This window comes from Fragaria vesca, linkage group LG2 (genome assembly GCF_000184155.1).
Source record: "Fragaria vesca subsp. vesca linkage group LG2, FraVesHawaii_1.0, whole genome shotgun sequence".
Taxonomy (NCBI): domain Eukaryota; kingdom Viridiplantae; phylum Streptophyta; class Magnoliopsida; order Rosales; family Rosaceae; genus Fragaria; species Fragaria vesca.
Genome location: NC_020492.1, coordinates 18,639,786 through 18,655,171, shown reverse-complemented (window position 1 = coordinate 18,655,171; position 15,386 = coordinate 18,639,786). Strand labels below are relative to the sequence as shown.

The window sequence follows — 15,386 nt, the reverse complement described above, 5'->3', positions numbered from 1 at the left end:
CTGTCTCAGACAACTTTTAAGTCACTAGATCATGATATACAATATACAACTCAGAAAAAATTATTACAAAGTTAACCAGGTTCGAGTCTATTAACAAATGCCATTAGGAAACGATTCGAGTCTTTTTCGAAATGAGGCTGCTCTGTAAACTTGGGCTGCAATTTGTATCGGTCAGGGGGTGGTTTTGAATCTTTTGATGTTCTTCTGTACATTTCTCCTAGGCCTCTTCTGGATTTTTAAGCCCAACTGAGCTGTGATATATGAATCCTGGGGAGAAACTGTCAACCTCTATCTACTTCATTCTTTGATGGATTCAAAGGACATTATGTCAACCATCCTCACATGGCTGATGACTAGCTTTGCTTGGTATTTCATCACCTTCTTGTATAGGGCACACCAGCTCATTAACGCGTTGTTAATCTCTACTAATCACTAAAGTACTAAACACCATTTATGAAAATTGACTTCTAGCTGAAAACAACCTTAGATATATGCCTCAAGTTACCCTTATGAATTCGACATCGATTAATTATAAGGCTTTAACTAGGAAGACTGTTTCTTTCTCAGTATGCATGGAGTGACTTTGAAGTGATGATCTATATGTATAGCTTGTCGGGGGAAAATAAGAAAATCGATATGTGAAGACTTGAGCTGTTTAATTTGCAGCACCAATTGCATTGTATAGCTCCTTCTCCTTCTCGATGTCTCGTCTCGATCTTCATTCCTGTTGAATTTTCCGAAAGTTGACTTGAACCGCGGTGTTTATCCGTTGAGGTTTAGCCTTAATTTTGGCAATCTGTTCGATCAAATCTAAACTAAAATGATAGCAGCTCAAGACAGGTAACTGTTTAACAAGTCAGCCTGATTGATTCCTATAGCTGATTAAGCAGACAAAATGTTTGACCAGCCAAACATCAGTGCGATCTTATACGTATAAATGCATACAAGGTCAATCTTAAACCTAGCGTAATCACGAATCGCGGAACTCATTAAAAATCAATTGCTTAATTAACTATGCCATCAAGTTCTGGTTCATACAACAACTGGTATTTCATGCAGACTAATGAAGTTGGTGGAGCTTGTGTATAAGATTTTACAATGCATGCAAGTAGCTAGGTTATCTCTAGTGCTACTAATGCTGGCATTTTGAATCTGGGTTAATTATTTAGGTTGGACTTGATCAACGGAAATTATACGAGTATCTATTGCTTAATTGCATGGAAGGTGATCCCATCAAGCCAAAACTACTATAAAAGGATCACTTTGTGCTAGAAACTATACAAGTACATTCAATAGCTATATATCTTCTTTAGTGAAGCAGTACTAAACTAGTTTGGCTCTCTCAGTTAAGATTCTGAAAATGAAAGCTAATAACATCAGTCTGATCTTATTGGTCTGTATACTTGTTTGCATTAATCTAGGGGGTTGCTTAGGTGGTAGCCTGAGGAAAAATTTCTACAAGAAAACATGTCCTCGAGCAGAGCAGATTGTCAAGGACGCCACTTGGAACCACGTCTCCGCCAATCCCAACTTGCCAGCAAAGTTACTGAGGATGCATTTCCATGACTGTTTTGTTAGGGTAAGCCATCTAAACACTAATAATTGAACATGCATGCATACTATTATGAGATTAACTATTATGAGATTATACGAGTAGTGTGTTATGTTATCAAATTGTTGAGTTGATTAGTTGATTAGTGTCTAGAATTAATGGCTTTTTGGTCCGTTTCTGCAGGGATGTGACGCCTCGGTTTTGTTGAGCTCAACAGCAAATAACACTGCAGAGAGGGATTCGTTTCCAAACTTGTCTTTGAAGGGTTTTGATGTTATTGATGATATAAAAGAACAGTTGGAGAAGGCATGCCCAGGAGTTGTATCTTGTGCTGATATCCTCGCGTTGGCGACTAGGGATTCTGTGTCATTCCAAGTAAGTTCATTGTACAAAACTACAAATGCAGTACGAGCATGGTAGCTGCTAGCCTCTCAGTAATAACTAATTCAGTAACGAAATTCGTCCCTTTTATATGTTTCCTGACTCAAATTATGTGTCATCCATAATATGTTCAGTTCAAGAAATCACAATGGGATGTTCTTACTGGTAGACGAGATGGCAATGTGTCGATAGCAAATGAGGTCTCAGGCAACCTTCCAAGTCCTTTCTTCAACTTCGCCCAACTCAAACAAAGTTTTGCAAATAAAGGTCTCACTGTGCAAGATCTTGTGGTACTGTCAGGTATATATATATATATACAAATAGATAGCTAGTTGCAGTCCATATATATGTGTAATGTGTTGTTCGATTATTGTTAACTCTGATTAAACTTGTGTATAAAAATGCATGTAGTCATGATTCACAATATGACGAAATAACATATCATGTATATGTAAATGCAAACTATATGTAACACGTATAAATTAATTAATGTGTTACGTATGTAGGTGCACACAGCATTGGCGTTGGGCATTGCAATTTATTCAGCAAACGGCTCTACAACTTCACCGGAAAAGGAGATCAAGACCCGTCTATGGACTCCACATACGCTGCCTTGTTGAAGACTCAATGCCAAGGCCCTGGTGACAGAACCACAACTGTAGAATTAGACCCTGGAAGCTTCCAGAACTTTGACAATAGTTTCTACACAATCCTTAAGCAGAAGAAGGGTCTCTTCCAATCCGACGCTGCGCTTCTCACAAACAAAGTGTCAAGCAATGCAGTCCAGAAATTGCTCAAGGGAAATGATTTCTTCACGGAGTTTGGTCAGTCTATGAAGAGGATGGGAGCAATTGGAGTCCTTACAGGCACATCTGGGCAGATTAGGACGCAGTGTGGGTTTGTAAATTCCAACTAATACTGATGGAATACTACACGTGTTGTGGGGGTTTCGGACATGTTGGTCTTAGTCTGTTGAATCTTCTTCTTAGTTAATTGTTGGTTTTTGTAATGATTAATAATCTGCCTGTTCTTCATAGGGAAAGGTTGGTTAGTCTGTTTAGATTTATGATTTGTCAGCAACTGGATGAACGTACGATATGAAACTAACGAATAAAATTGTATTCAGTTTAAGTAAAACATCTTCTATCTAGTCGGGAACTTTGTTGGGTTCGATTGGTTTTCATGAACGGCGTATCAAAATTGTCCTTGGTCATCTTCCTGCATGCTATGATCCTATCCTTATAAACATGAACGAGGCTTCTTTTTTTCTTTTCAGGATGATCTTTATAATGAGCAGCTATGTATATGCTTGTGAAGAGAATTTCAAAACCCCACCCTTAACTTTACACTATAGTTAATTACATATCCATATTTGGAGGTACACCCATACAAAATAAAAGATATATCATTATAAAACTTGTATGTGGAAAAGTTAACACAAAATTGAATAAATAAGTGTTATTATCATTTCTTGGTCGTTTTTATAACAGATTAATGTCATACTTATGGTGTTATACGCACACTTGACGTTTTTATTTGAAAATAAGAATATCTTCGTAATGTTTTCATTTCGATCGATATGCTATATTGTTTTTTATTTTTTTTATTTTTTTATAATATACTTCAAGACTTTAAGAACCCTAAACTATATTCATCTCAAACAATTAATCTCAAGTCTAACTAGGAAATTTCGTCAGCAATATACTGGGCCAAGTATGTTACCAAAAAAAAGTGGGCTCCTTGTATAGTCCATATATAAGCCTATAAGGTCTAAAATCTATGATTCAAACCCGACAAACCATAGACGATTAATCTTGCCAACCCGGTTCGGAGTCTAGTTTCTCACCGCCGTCCTCCATCAACCTTTTCACTCCGCTCTGCAAAACCAATCACATGGGTCTTTCCAAGGAACAGCTTCTTGCTCGCTTAAAGGTCTTACCTTTACCTCAATCTCTCTCTCTCTCTGGCTATTTCTCTGTATATATTGGACTGTGCTTTAAATTTGATCCGTGCAGTCTCTGTTTGGTCTAGCTTTTCATTGTTTGAGCTCAATTAGAAGACCCAATGTCCTTGATGCTCGGTTTATTTCAGTAACTATAGATTGAATGATGATAAATGAATGCATAGCTTGCAAGACTGTATCTTTGCTCCAATGTCTTCAATTATGAGAATGTAGACAAATGCATCTATGTAGTTTCCCAGAACTAACCTATAGTGTTGGTTTCATCAGGAGCTTGAGATTGATTTTTCCCAGTATGATCATCCTGTTGTTTTGACAGTTGAGGCTCAGGTAAAGACATTGAGAAAAGAAAGAAAGAACAAAACTTGTAGTTTATTGTCTTTGTTTTCAATGTGATTTAGTTAGATAATCTGAGGCAAAAATGTAATTTTTCGATCAGGCAAAATATGTTGGACATCTGGGAGGTGGACTCAGTAAGAATTTATTCTTGAAGGTATGGTACTCCAACTTTTTGCTAAACAGCAAGTGCATTGCGTAGATTTCGGATTTTGTAGTTTCTTTTTTTCCTGCGTTATGCACAGAGTATGTTAGAAACTCCAGTTTTTTTTGTAAATGCAGGATAAGAAGAGTAGGTTCTATATTGTTTCCGCTTTGGCAGATACTAAAGTAGATCTGAAAGGTATGCACGTCTTCCTAATTCGAATCATTCGATAATGTAATGTGTAGTTTAGACATCAGAAAGTATTTGTGCACATGTCTTTGACATGGTTTGGCTCTTTGGAGGTGCCATGGCGATAATGTAATGACTACTGAGTTCTATTTGTTACATGAAAGCGGAGCAGTTCTATCTGTGAGGCTTGGTTTGGGAAAAGGTGGTTTGAGAATGGCTCCTGAAGAAGCACTGGGAGAGATACTTCAGGTTGGCATATGCTAATATTGACTTTTCTGGGAACTTTCGATTCAAACAAACTGAATAGGATGTCCTATACATGTTTTCAATAATAATAATAATAATAATGATTTTGATAGTTATCAAAAGTATATGAAGTAAGTATGTGTGCGCATCTTTGTAATCTTCTTCTGATGCTGTATCTTGCGTTTTATTTGCCAGGTCCCACCGGGTTCTGTTACTCCTTTATCACTGGTGAACGAATCTGCGCGGTATTTGTCTTTCATTTTCATTTAGATATTCATATAACTTGTTTCTCTTGATTAATTTCCATCCTTGTGTTGCTACTCTTGGCTGCGAACGTAAAGTATTGTATTTTGTGTCTTTCAACCAATTACTTATTACCATGTGATTGATGCTACTTTCCCTATGTAACAATCCAATATACTTTCAACCACTAAGTCATAAGTTTGACATGGTTTTGATTTTAAACTTGATATAAGTGGTGGAAACAGTTATCTCCCTAACTGAGTTCTTGTTCATTATGCTGTTCATGATATAGTTCAGCCCATCTATTATTTTCGTTGTGAATTCTCTTATGGTCTGTCTCTTTCTTGTAGCAATGTCTCTCTGCTGTTGGATCATAGATTTAAAAGTCAGAAGTTTTGCTTCTTCCACCCGTTATCGAATGACATGTCAATCTGTAAGTAATATTGGTTTTGATGAATGGAATGATGTATTGAAGAGTCCTATTATCTATCTCCTCTGTATAAAATAGTGTTTTGTTATTTGCTAATTATGAAACCACTACTTCTAGTTATCTAGGCACTACTTCCAATTACCTGAACTTTGAAGTCTTTGGTGATGTCATTATACCTATCCTTTATTATTTCTCTTCGTCTGTGAAAGAAAGTTGCACTGTTATAATTATTATCATTGTCAATAATTTTCCAATCTTCTAATCATTCGTTTGAACTTCCACATCTTTTTTTCACAAATTTGTCAGGCACTGCAATGATTATGAATTCCTTGTGTTATTTTTCTTTGATATGTTTAACCCTGATTCATTACATATATTTGTGTTCCCAGCATTAACTACCAATGGTCTTGACAAGTTTCTCAAGTCAATTGAGAGAGACCCTTCATATGTTGACTTGGAGGTAATTAGAATACCGTTATCAGCATTCATTATTGAATATTACATCATTCCATCTAACATAACTGTTCTGTTGCAGGCTAACCCATCAGTTGGGAAGGACCAACCTCCTGATCTTGCATCTCTGGTGCCATCGAGTTCTGTAGTATTGCCAGATCCCCCAGAGACAGCAGCTTCCTCAAAAGTTCCTACAGAAAACAAAGTTTCTGCGAGCAACAAGTCGACAAAAAGTGCAGGTACTATCATGTGTAGATGAGATTTATTGTTGATATAATCATATATAGAATGAGAGTTCACATGCAAAATCAATTCTCCTTGGCAGTAGTGGCAGTCTCAGGTTCAGATTTTATGTGAGCGACAAAAGAAGAGGGCCAGATCCTTTTTTGAGAGGCTAAAGGTCTATTGTGTAAACAGACGTGAAAATATTTTAGAGATATCCATATGATTGAAGGATCCAAGTGAATTGACCCCAATTGAATTGAACCCAAATTATAGTAATTTAATGCATTTCTTTACTTTTCAGCTAGAACTTCCCTGTGAGTCTTTGGTCTGGTGATTTCTATCTCAATACTAAGGTTTCTGTGCTTTGTCTTATTGACTTGTGTGTTTTTTCCTAGTGTGTTTAACTGACGATAACTTCAGTGTATGATGAAGTATAATTTTGATTTTATTCTAAGGGTATGTATTGAAAGGCTTCCATGTATTGATATTGATGTTAACCAGTCGAACGTTCTTTCATGATGCAGCAAGCACTTCTAAGCCATCCGTCAGTGCTACAAAATCCCAGGATAAACCAGCCAACATAACAGATGTTGGGAAACTAGTTGATGATTTACTTGAGTCAACATCTTCTCTATTGCTGAAAGAGGTTACAATAACACTCTGGTTTTCTACAATTTCAACTTAAGCAGTTTTCTTTGATGTGCTAACCAGAATCAAGCCATTACAGATTACGGAGAAGAACTTTAAGGAACATGGAGAAGGACTTGGAGAAGAGTTATCGAAGAAAATTAAAAGTCAACTAGCTGCAGAATTGCACAACACAGTTGTAAGTATTTTGCTTTGATGGTCAAATGTTTTTATTTTAAAGTCATTTATTTTCTATGATTAAGAAGCTGTTGCTGTAACATTGTTATTAGTGTACATCTGTTGAGAAACTTTTAGGCTTAGTTTGGTATTGTGGTTTAAAAACTCAATTTTTAAAAAACTCAGTTTTAAATAAGCAACCCTCAACATGCTTTTTAAAATCGTGGTTATTTAAACTAAAAGGTTTTAAATAAGCAGGTTTTAAGATTTTACCAAACAAAAAATATATTTAAAATGATGATTATAAGTGATTTTAATTCCCAAAACTCAATACCAAACTGGGCCTTAAACTAAGATTCAGACTTGTTATCATCTTTGTTGCAGATGATATTCAAAAATACTGCATACACGGAAGGATTCCATGCTGGGATGCACTGTCGTCCAAAGCGTTCTTACTGATTCCATGCAGAAACAATCTATGTACCTCTTGATTGCCAATCTATTTGAAAGCTATATGCTAACTCAAAGGTTTTTTTTCTGACATTCAATAGAGTAGATATAAACTTCTTTGATGCATCCTTTAAGAAACCTGTCAGTACTTTTGTTCTTTATGATGGATTAACTGTTCTGTATGTATACCTATGCCTATGTACATCTGATCATGTTCGTAATCAAGCCAATCACAATATTAGAATGTTAATTACACATTGCTTGGCTTCTGATATCAAATACTGATTGGAGTAGAGTTTTGGCTGTGATGTGGTTTTTGGATGATCTATCAACTAGCTCTCTGTTTAACCTTTTGGTTAATGGATCCGCAATATTATCCTTTGACCTCACATAGTCAATAAAGATAACTCCAGTAGAGAGTAGTTGTTTGATGGTATATATGTCTTTGACGAATATGTCTTGACTTACCATTATACATCGTGTTCTGTGCCCTGCCAATTGCAGATTGACTATCACAATGTATGCATATTACAGGCACAGATTTTGTCCATCTTAGAATATCCTCAATGAATTGGCGTAGCCATTTTGCCGCTTCCCCCCACATTTGTCCAATGTGACAAATTCAGACTCTATCGTGGATCAGGTTATAATTGTTCGTTTAGAAGATTTCTAGGACACTGCGCATCACTGTATCCTTCTAGGACAACTATATTTGTATAGTGCAGCACATAACTTCAAGTGTACGTTAAGTATTTGACTACCGTTACAATTGCTTGCCAATGCATAGCTCCAGGATTACTCATGTATCTACATAGCTTGTTCTCAACATAAGCTATGTCTGGTCTTGTACAACTCGTTAAGTACATCAAACTTCCTTTGACTCTAAACATGTTTAAAGATTACTACTCAATCATTTTGGTAATTCTAATCAAGCACAACCAGGTAAGATGGTGAGGTTTTAGTGGAGCATGGCTCACTTAAGTACATTACCTCGATAGTTCTTGCCTAGACATCGTGTCCAATTGAGTAAGCCTAGTTGGAAAGATTCATAACCTTTCTTTCCATAGTTCATATGGAGCTTTCTTTTTTCCTTTTGGGCACCTTATTTAAAAAGTCATTGTCCGTTAAAATGGCGTCTCCCCATATTTTGTTGAGTTGATTTTCATCCTCATTTTTATAGAGAACCTATTTCTCTACTCTCTCATCTTTGTTTTCTAGCAGATGCTCACAACAATATTTTGTATTGTTGTCGACAAAGATTATGAAGTATTTAATACCACTTCTTGTTCGCGTTGATCTCAAATCACATATATCACATTCTTTCTTTAAAAGATGATCTTTGTTAGTTTTGTCTCAAACCGAGTTTCACACTTATGTTTGATAAATGATCCATGTTAATTAGTCTTCGCAAAGCAATGTAATTAACATATCCTAGTCTACCATGCGATAAAATGGAAGACTCAAACATATAGGTTTAGGGTTGCTAGAAATCTGTATGCATCAATTCTCTCTATTTTAACTAGCATTACATTAAAATAAAGATTAAATAGTTTAAATGTACTTATATATCACCTAAAATATCTTAGAAGAAATAAAATAAATTATAGCTAGCCTCATTTGAGTTATCTCGCTAGCTAAATATAGCTATAGCTAGCGAGATAGCTAAAAGTTATAATAGTTTAAGTTTGGCTAGTCTGCTGGAGCTCCTAAAACATCCAGAAAAGCTAAACACGCTCTTTAAAATAGCTAAGGAGTTAAAATAGAGAATCTGCTAAATATGCTTTAAGGTCTAACTCTAATTGGTGGTTGATTGATGTACGTTGTTATCAAACTAGTATTTTGTGCGGTCCTTGTAGATTTATCATGCTTATGTTTTTGTCAAAAATAATAGCAAGATTTTCCATTTTGGTCGTTTCAATCGAGATGATAAATTTTGAATGTACAACAACTATTCTTAATTAGGCAAGGACAGCCCTAGTCAAATCCAATTTGCACCCCCAAAATCAACCATTTTCATCAACATCATGACCAAACTTTGGGTTAGAATTATGAGATTGATCTCAGAATTTTACTTGGCAATCAAGTGAATCAACGAAGAAAAAGAGAGAAACGAAGAGAGCAGGATATGAGTGGTTGTACCAACTCGATTGACGATTGGTGGAGTAGAGAATCTAGTTATCGAGGGTAAAAAGGGAGAGAGATCGATCAAACAAGAAAGAACGTACATGCATGAAACATGACCCTCAAGACACTCGTATGAAATTTCAAAATTGAACAAGCAAGGAAGGTTCATTTCATTGTCATGATATATGTTATAAACACGCACCTACTTATTTACCTATATAACAAAGTTTGGTCGACTGTTCACAAGTATGTGAATAGTGTTTGTGAACAGTGTAATTACCATTTTGCCCCTGTTATTTTTAAGAAACTACAATATTGTCATTAACCCTAAATATATAATCAGTATAACAAACGAGTATAATTTGCATGTATAACATTCTATGAAGTACATATCATAAACATTTTTATCAATCAATTAACATATTGACCAGCTTCATAACGTTGTTTTTGGATAAAATAATTTTAATGTCCATAGAAATTTCAAAATCATGAGAATTACAATTTTATGAATTTAAATCCCATTAATTGATAATTTCATTGTTTGTACAAGAATTTGTATTCAGACTTACCTTAATTACGAGAATTAACAAATGACACTTATTTTGTGAAAAATTTAAGTCGGAAATTTAAGCTCCTAAATTCCACGATTATTTTCCCATGAAAATTGCTAATTCCATGAGATAAGTATCCAAACGAGGGAAACCGTCCTAAGAAATTAGAAATTCTTTATTTTTGATTGAATTCTCGGTAATTCACCCGTATCCAAAATGTATAGACCGCGCCAAGGCGCAGGTATAATTCTAGTTAAGGAATAATAGACAGCCCACTTCTCATTTCCTTCCTGCAAGCTTTCTCACTGTACGTTCAAACATCAACTTCAAGGAAATGGCCCAAACCTGATAGGAGGCTAAAGAGTCCACCGACTCAGGCCTAGGCCTAGGATTTACTGACCACCCTTTTGTGCCCACCATTGTGCCCACCCACCTATTCTAATGTCAAGTGTCTTTTTTCTTAACAATCTCTAACCATGATTACATATAAAATTATAATAAATGAATTTTGTTTTTTTATTTTAACTTTAACTCTTTTTAAAATTAGCCTTTATTATTTCTTTTAAGGTGATTTCAAACATGTGCAAGCCTTTTTCTTTTTTTCTTTTATTACCCACATACTGGGTCTTTGCTTTATTTTTCAGAACACCCAATATCCTATTTGAATGGGTTCAAGGAACCATCGATTCTTACCTGTTTATAAAAAACTGCAGAGAACAAAAAGAATTAGGACAAACAATAAAATGTACTTAATAACAAGCCATCCTTGACAATTATAACACCATAAAAATCAAAGAGTGGAGTTACATTACCATTCATGAAAAGTATGATAATATATATCATCATGATGTAGCTAGCTAATGAAAATATCATATATAAACGATATACAAAGTTAAACATAAGAAAAGATCCATCTGTGTTTTTTTTTTGGGTCTATTGTTTGTTTTTATTTCCATCTGTTTTTCAACAAATTCTTTATTTGGAGAGTTGGAGATATTGTTATTATTATTTTTTCAAAAGAGTTAAAGTTAAAATATAAAAAAACAGAATTCATTTATTACAATTTTATATGTAACCATGATTGGAGATGGTTAAAAAAAAAAAGACATTTGGCATTGAAATAGGTGGGTGGGCACAATAGTGGGCACAAAAGGGTGGTCGGCAAATTTGCATCCCCCAGGCCTGAAACAACTTTTCTTTACAGCTGTTCATCTACTAATTCTTAGAATCAAGCGAAATAAAAGTAATTAAGGGAATTAACAGTACTACGTGTTCTCATCGAATCAACACAACACAAATAATATTTTTAAATATTAAATGTCGTTTTGCTGTTCCATTTTGAGTTTATAGCTTTAGTTTTCTTTTAAAAAATTATTTTTAAAAAAAATGCACACTCTGGTTTGAGAGTTCAACTCTCGTGAACAAGAGAAATTTTGTTAACACATCTCTAAACGCTAGATACACATCTATTTTGTTTTACACAAATTATGTAAGACTTTGTGGGTACGTAAAATTACCAAAGAAACACTCATATTAAAAGTAAAAAAACTTAATAAAGACATTCATAAAAGCTATTATACTTTAAACATTTTTTACTTTTTAGGTTAAATCGAGTACCAATATTTTGACACCACATATATATATATAACGAATATATAATGTATATATAATATATATATAGTCTATATATTTATATATTTATATATATAGTATATATATACCGACACAAAACAAAACAAGATATATAATACATCACTACAGTCCTGAACGAAACTTTTAGAATTAGAATGTTCAATAATCATGGGTAATGCATCAAGTCTTGAGAATCATATTGCATATATATATATATATATATATTGTCCAGTATATATATCGTATATTATATTATTGAGTATTTTATTGTTACAATAAGATATAAAATATTTCTTTTTTGTTATAATTAAAAATGATGTAGAATATTTAATTGTAGTAATAAATGCCAAAATCTCCAAAATGGGGAAACTCTTGGAGTTAGAGCAAAATTTTTTTGGAGATTTTGACTTTTGCTTCTCCATTTTGGAGAAATTTTGGGGAAGCTGTTGGAGATGCTCTTATATTGTCCTTAAGGTTGCATCAGTACACTCCTTAAACTTGCCACGCTCTTCAATGACGTACAACCACTCACTTCCAATACTTCTATCTGCGATGGGAGCTCCGGTAAAGATAGAAGCTTCACGGAATCGACCAAGATCAGAATGAGCAGCTCAGAAGCATTCTTGATGCTCGTAGGTATGCTCTCAATCATGGTTCCGCTTAGATTTATTTGTTGCACTGTGAAGCAAATGAGACTATCAGGGATTTCTAATATTCTGCCCCAAGTGAGACATAGTTTTTTCAATGAACACAAACGTCCGACAACTGACGACAATGAACATAGAGAAAGATCGAGGGACTCAAGATGATCTAAATTGTAGATACAATCTGGATCAGACTCATTGGAGAAGGTGTTGCTGCTACTTGGAAGATTTTTAAGGTTTGAACAGCAACCAAGATCCAATAATGAAGCTTTTCACAAGACCAAATTGATGACGATATGCAAACTTAATATTTCTATATTGCATGGTATCCCCCTAACGATTTTCAGATTCTCGCAACCTTGCAGATCTAAATAAGAAAGTTTCTCAAGATTTTGAAAATATGAAGGAACTTCAACCAATCTTGTACACCAACTTAGATCTATCCTCTCAATATTAGGACTACTAGAGAGATCGGGAACTTCAGTCAGTTTGTCGGGAATTTCTAAAATTCAAATGTTTGAAGCTCCTAAGATTCTGCAAGCAAAATAGTAAAAGAAAAATTAAAAGAATAGATTAATTGAAGGTAAATGTTTCTAGGCCTTATTAAGGCCTATAATTTATAGCCTTAATCCTAGATAACATGCCAAGTCACATATCCACATCATCAAATAAAAAAATCATGTTATGTCATTTTTGGGTAAAAATACAATCTTCTCTTTCATATCCAATGACTCTAGATTATTTTGTTTTTATTCTATAAAAAGATGTTTTTGAAGCCACTTTTTTCTATTACTCATGCTTAAATTTAAAATGTGAAATATATATATATATATAATTATACTCAGTTCAAAAATATGAACTCATTTGAATATATATAGTTCATCCAATATAAATTAGATAGAGTATTTTTTTATTTATTTCTTTTCTTAAAGTTTGTATGGAGAATATATATATATATATATATATATATATATAAAGTAAAAAGAAAAAATAATAGTGAATTAAGAAGTGTAAAACTATTTGATTCATAAAGATGATTTTTTTTTATTAATATCGTAATTGTGACCTTAAATCTAATGAATTATTATAATATTTGACTCCATAAATAAATGCATTTAATTTATTTCAACTAAATCAACTTGATTAAAGAAGTTAACTAAATGATCTTGATGAAAACAAAAAACAATATTTGGTATAATTATTTGTTAATTTGGTGTGATTATTAATTAGATCGTTATTAATAAACTATATTTGGTATAGGCAACATATATAGACATGTCTATATTAAGAGGATATGCAAACATTCATATTAGTATACATACTGTCATCTATAAATTAATCCTCCTTATAATAAGGTAATCAGAAAAATCAAAACTTAAATTAAATTCGCAAATTAGAAAGAAAATTTAACATTCATATTCGGTAGCTTATGAAATATTGTGATTCAAGAAGTAAAAAGTTCCCACTAATAAATTGACTTCAACTATTGAAGTTCCCTACAAATCAAGAGCATAGTATAAACAAGCGTACAATATAGAAAGCAATGAACTCAACATTAGATTTTCATACATCTAGAAAATGAATCAGCAAAAAAACTAGAAGCAAATCTAAAAAATGAGTTTTCTTTGGTGTTTATTCTTCCTAACTAGCTAGTAATTCGAAAAATATGTTAATGAATATGTGGATCTTACTGATTTATTATGCAATGCTTGATAGCAATCCTTAGCATTCCACAATCTTTTGCGTTTCGATACCACCTTCAATTACCCTTCCCACTTCTTGCAACAAATCATGCATCTCTACACGGTCGTTTATGATCGATACAAGAGACATATCAATGAGAACTCCAACTCCTGACAACGGAGAGAACCCATGCATTTCCAACACTCTTTCTGCATCAAATATATTCTCCCCTTTGAGAAAACAGACAATATCAAGAAATATCCCCTTCTCGTTGTCTTCTAATCCATCATAACACAATCTCAACACATTATGTACTTTTTTGTTGGGAAATGTTTTCAATTTTTACTATTCCTCTTCCCAGACTATTTCACTTTTGCAATGAAGGAATGAGGAAGTCAAAACTGTAAGAGCAATGGATTGCATCCAGCATAATCTATCACTTTTTTTGACAAATTTGAATAACCTTCTCTAGAAGAGTCATCTTCAAAAGCAATCGATTGGAACAGCCGAAGAGCTTGATGATATGACAACAAATCCACCTTGTATATATGATCCTCATGCACCCTCTTCTTCAACATGCGCCTATTTCTCGTTGTTATAATAACTCTACTTCCAGAGCTAAACTGAACTTGTCACGTCCCGAATTTTGGATTAATAAAAATCCAAATTCAAGACATGATAACAAAAATAAAAAGGGTCATATAATATAATCCGACGTTTACATAACTTTAGAAGCCAAGTAAAGGTCACGCTCTAAGAGCTTACTACAAATGATAATCAATAATAATAAAAGATTCAACTCTTAAGAAGCAGCTTCTAGACCTCTATGTCTCAATCTTGAAAATCTTCACCTGCAAAATCAACCTCTACACCATGGATTGGTGCACCGGGTTGTAAACAACGAACCCGGTAAGCTTTACAAGCTCGTATGAGTAATCTAAATTAAATGACACATCCCAGAATCACATAAGGTAAAACCAGAAATTTCTGCATTAGAAACTTAGTTCAGGAAATCGCCTAAAAACAAGAGAATTCAAAAGAAAGTAAATAAGAAACACGACAATTCAAATTCAATCCAATCATAAGGAATCCTGCAAAAAGTGTAGCTTAGGAATTCCGCTAAAATCACACAATTAAGATTAAAGAATGAGAAATTTTATAACACATCTCTAAACGCTAGATACATGTCTCTTTTTTTTTTACACAAATTATGTAAGACTTTGTGGGATGTAAAATTACCAAAGAGACACTCATATCAAAAAGTAAAAAAAAAACTTAAATAAAGACATTCATAAACATTTTTTACTTTTTAGGTTAAATCGAGTACCAATATTTTGA

The 15,386-nt window shown here is 33.7% G+C and overlaps 3 protein-coding genes across 3 annotated transcripts in view; 2 read left to right on the top strand and 1 right to left on the bottom strand.

Moving 5' to 3' along the window:
- Positions 1–1,330: 1,330 nt before the first annotated feature.
- LOC101297323 (peroxidase 3-like) lies at positions 1,331–2,849 on the top strand. The gene is made up of 4 exons (XM_004292638.1): positions 1,331–1,579; positions 1,736–1,927; positions 2,068–2,233; positions 2,440–2,849. The coding sequence occupies exons 1-4, from the start codon at positions 1,361–1,363 to the stop codon at positions 2,847–2,849; spliced, it is 987 nt and encodes a 328-aa protein (XP_004292686.1). The 5' UTR covers positions 1,331–1,360.
- Positions 2,850–3,714: 865 nt separating this feature from the next.
- Positions 3,715–7,670, top strand: LOC101299345 (prolyl-tRNA synthetase associated domain-containing protein 1-like). The gene is made up of 12 exons (XM_004290799.1): positions 3,715–3,865; positions 4,164–4,223; positions 4,333–4,386; positions 4,512–4,572; positions 4,736–4,812; positions 5,005–5,054; positions 5,403–5,485; positions 5,872–5,942; positions 6,018–6,174; positions 6,685–6,806; positions 6,888–6,986; positions 7,349–7,670. Exons 1-12 carry the CDS (start codon positions 3,827–3,829, stop codon positions 7,421–7,423), a joined length of 948 nt encoding a protein of 315 aa, XP_004290847.1. The 5' UTR covers positions 3,715–3,826; the 3' UTR covers positions 7,424–7,670.
- A 6,417-nt stretch (positions 7,671–14,087) lies between these two features.
- The window catches only part of LOC101297035, an 11,373-nt gene continuing 10,074 nt past the window's right edge, over positions 14,088–15,386 (bottom strand). The window contains exon 7 of the mRNA XM_004292637.1: positions 14,088–14,326. Coding sequence (XP_004292685.1) covers positions 14,088–14,326 — 239 coding nt within the window. The remainder of the gene's footprint in view (positions 14,327–15,386) is intronic.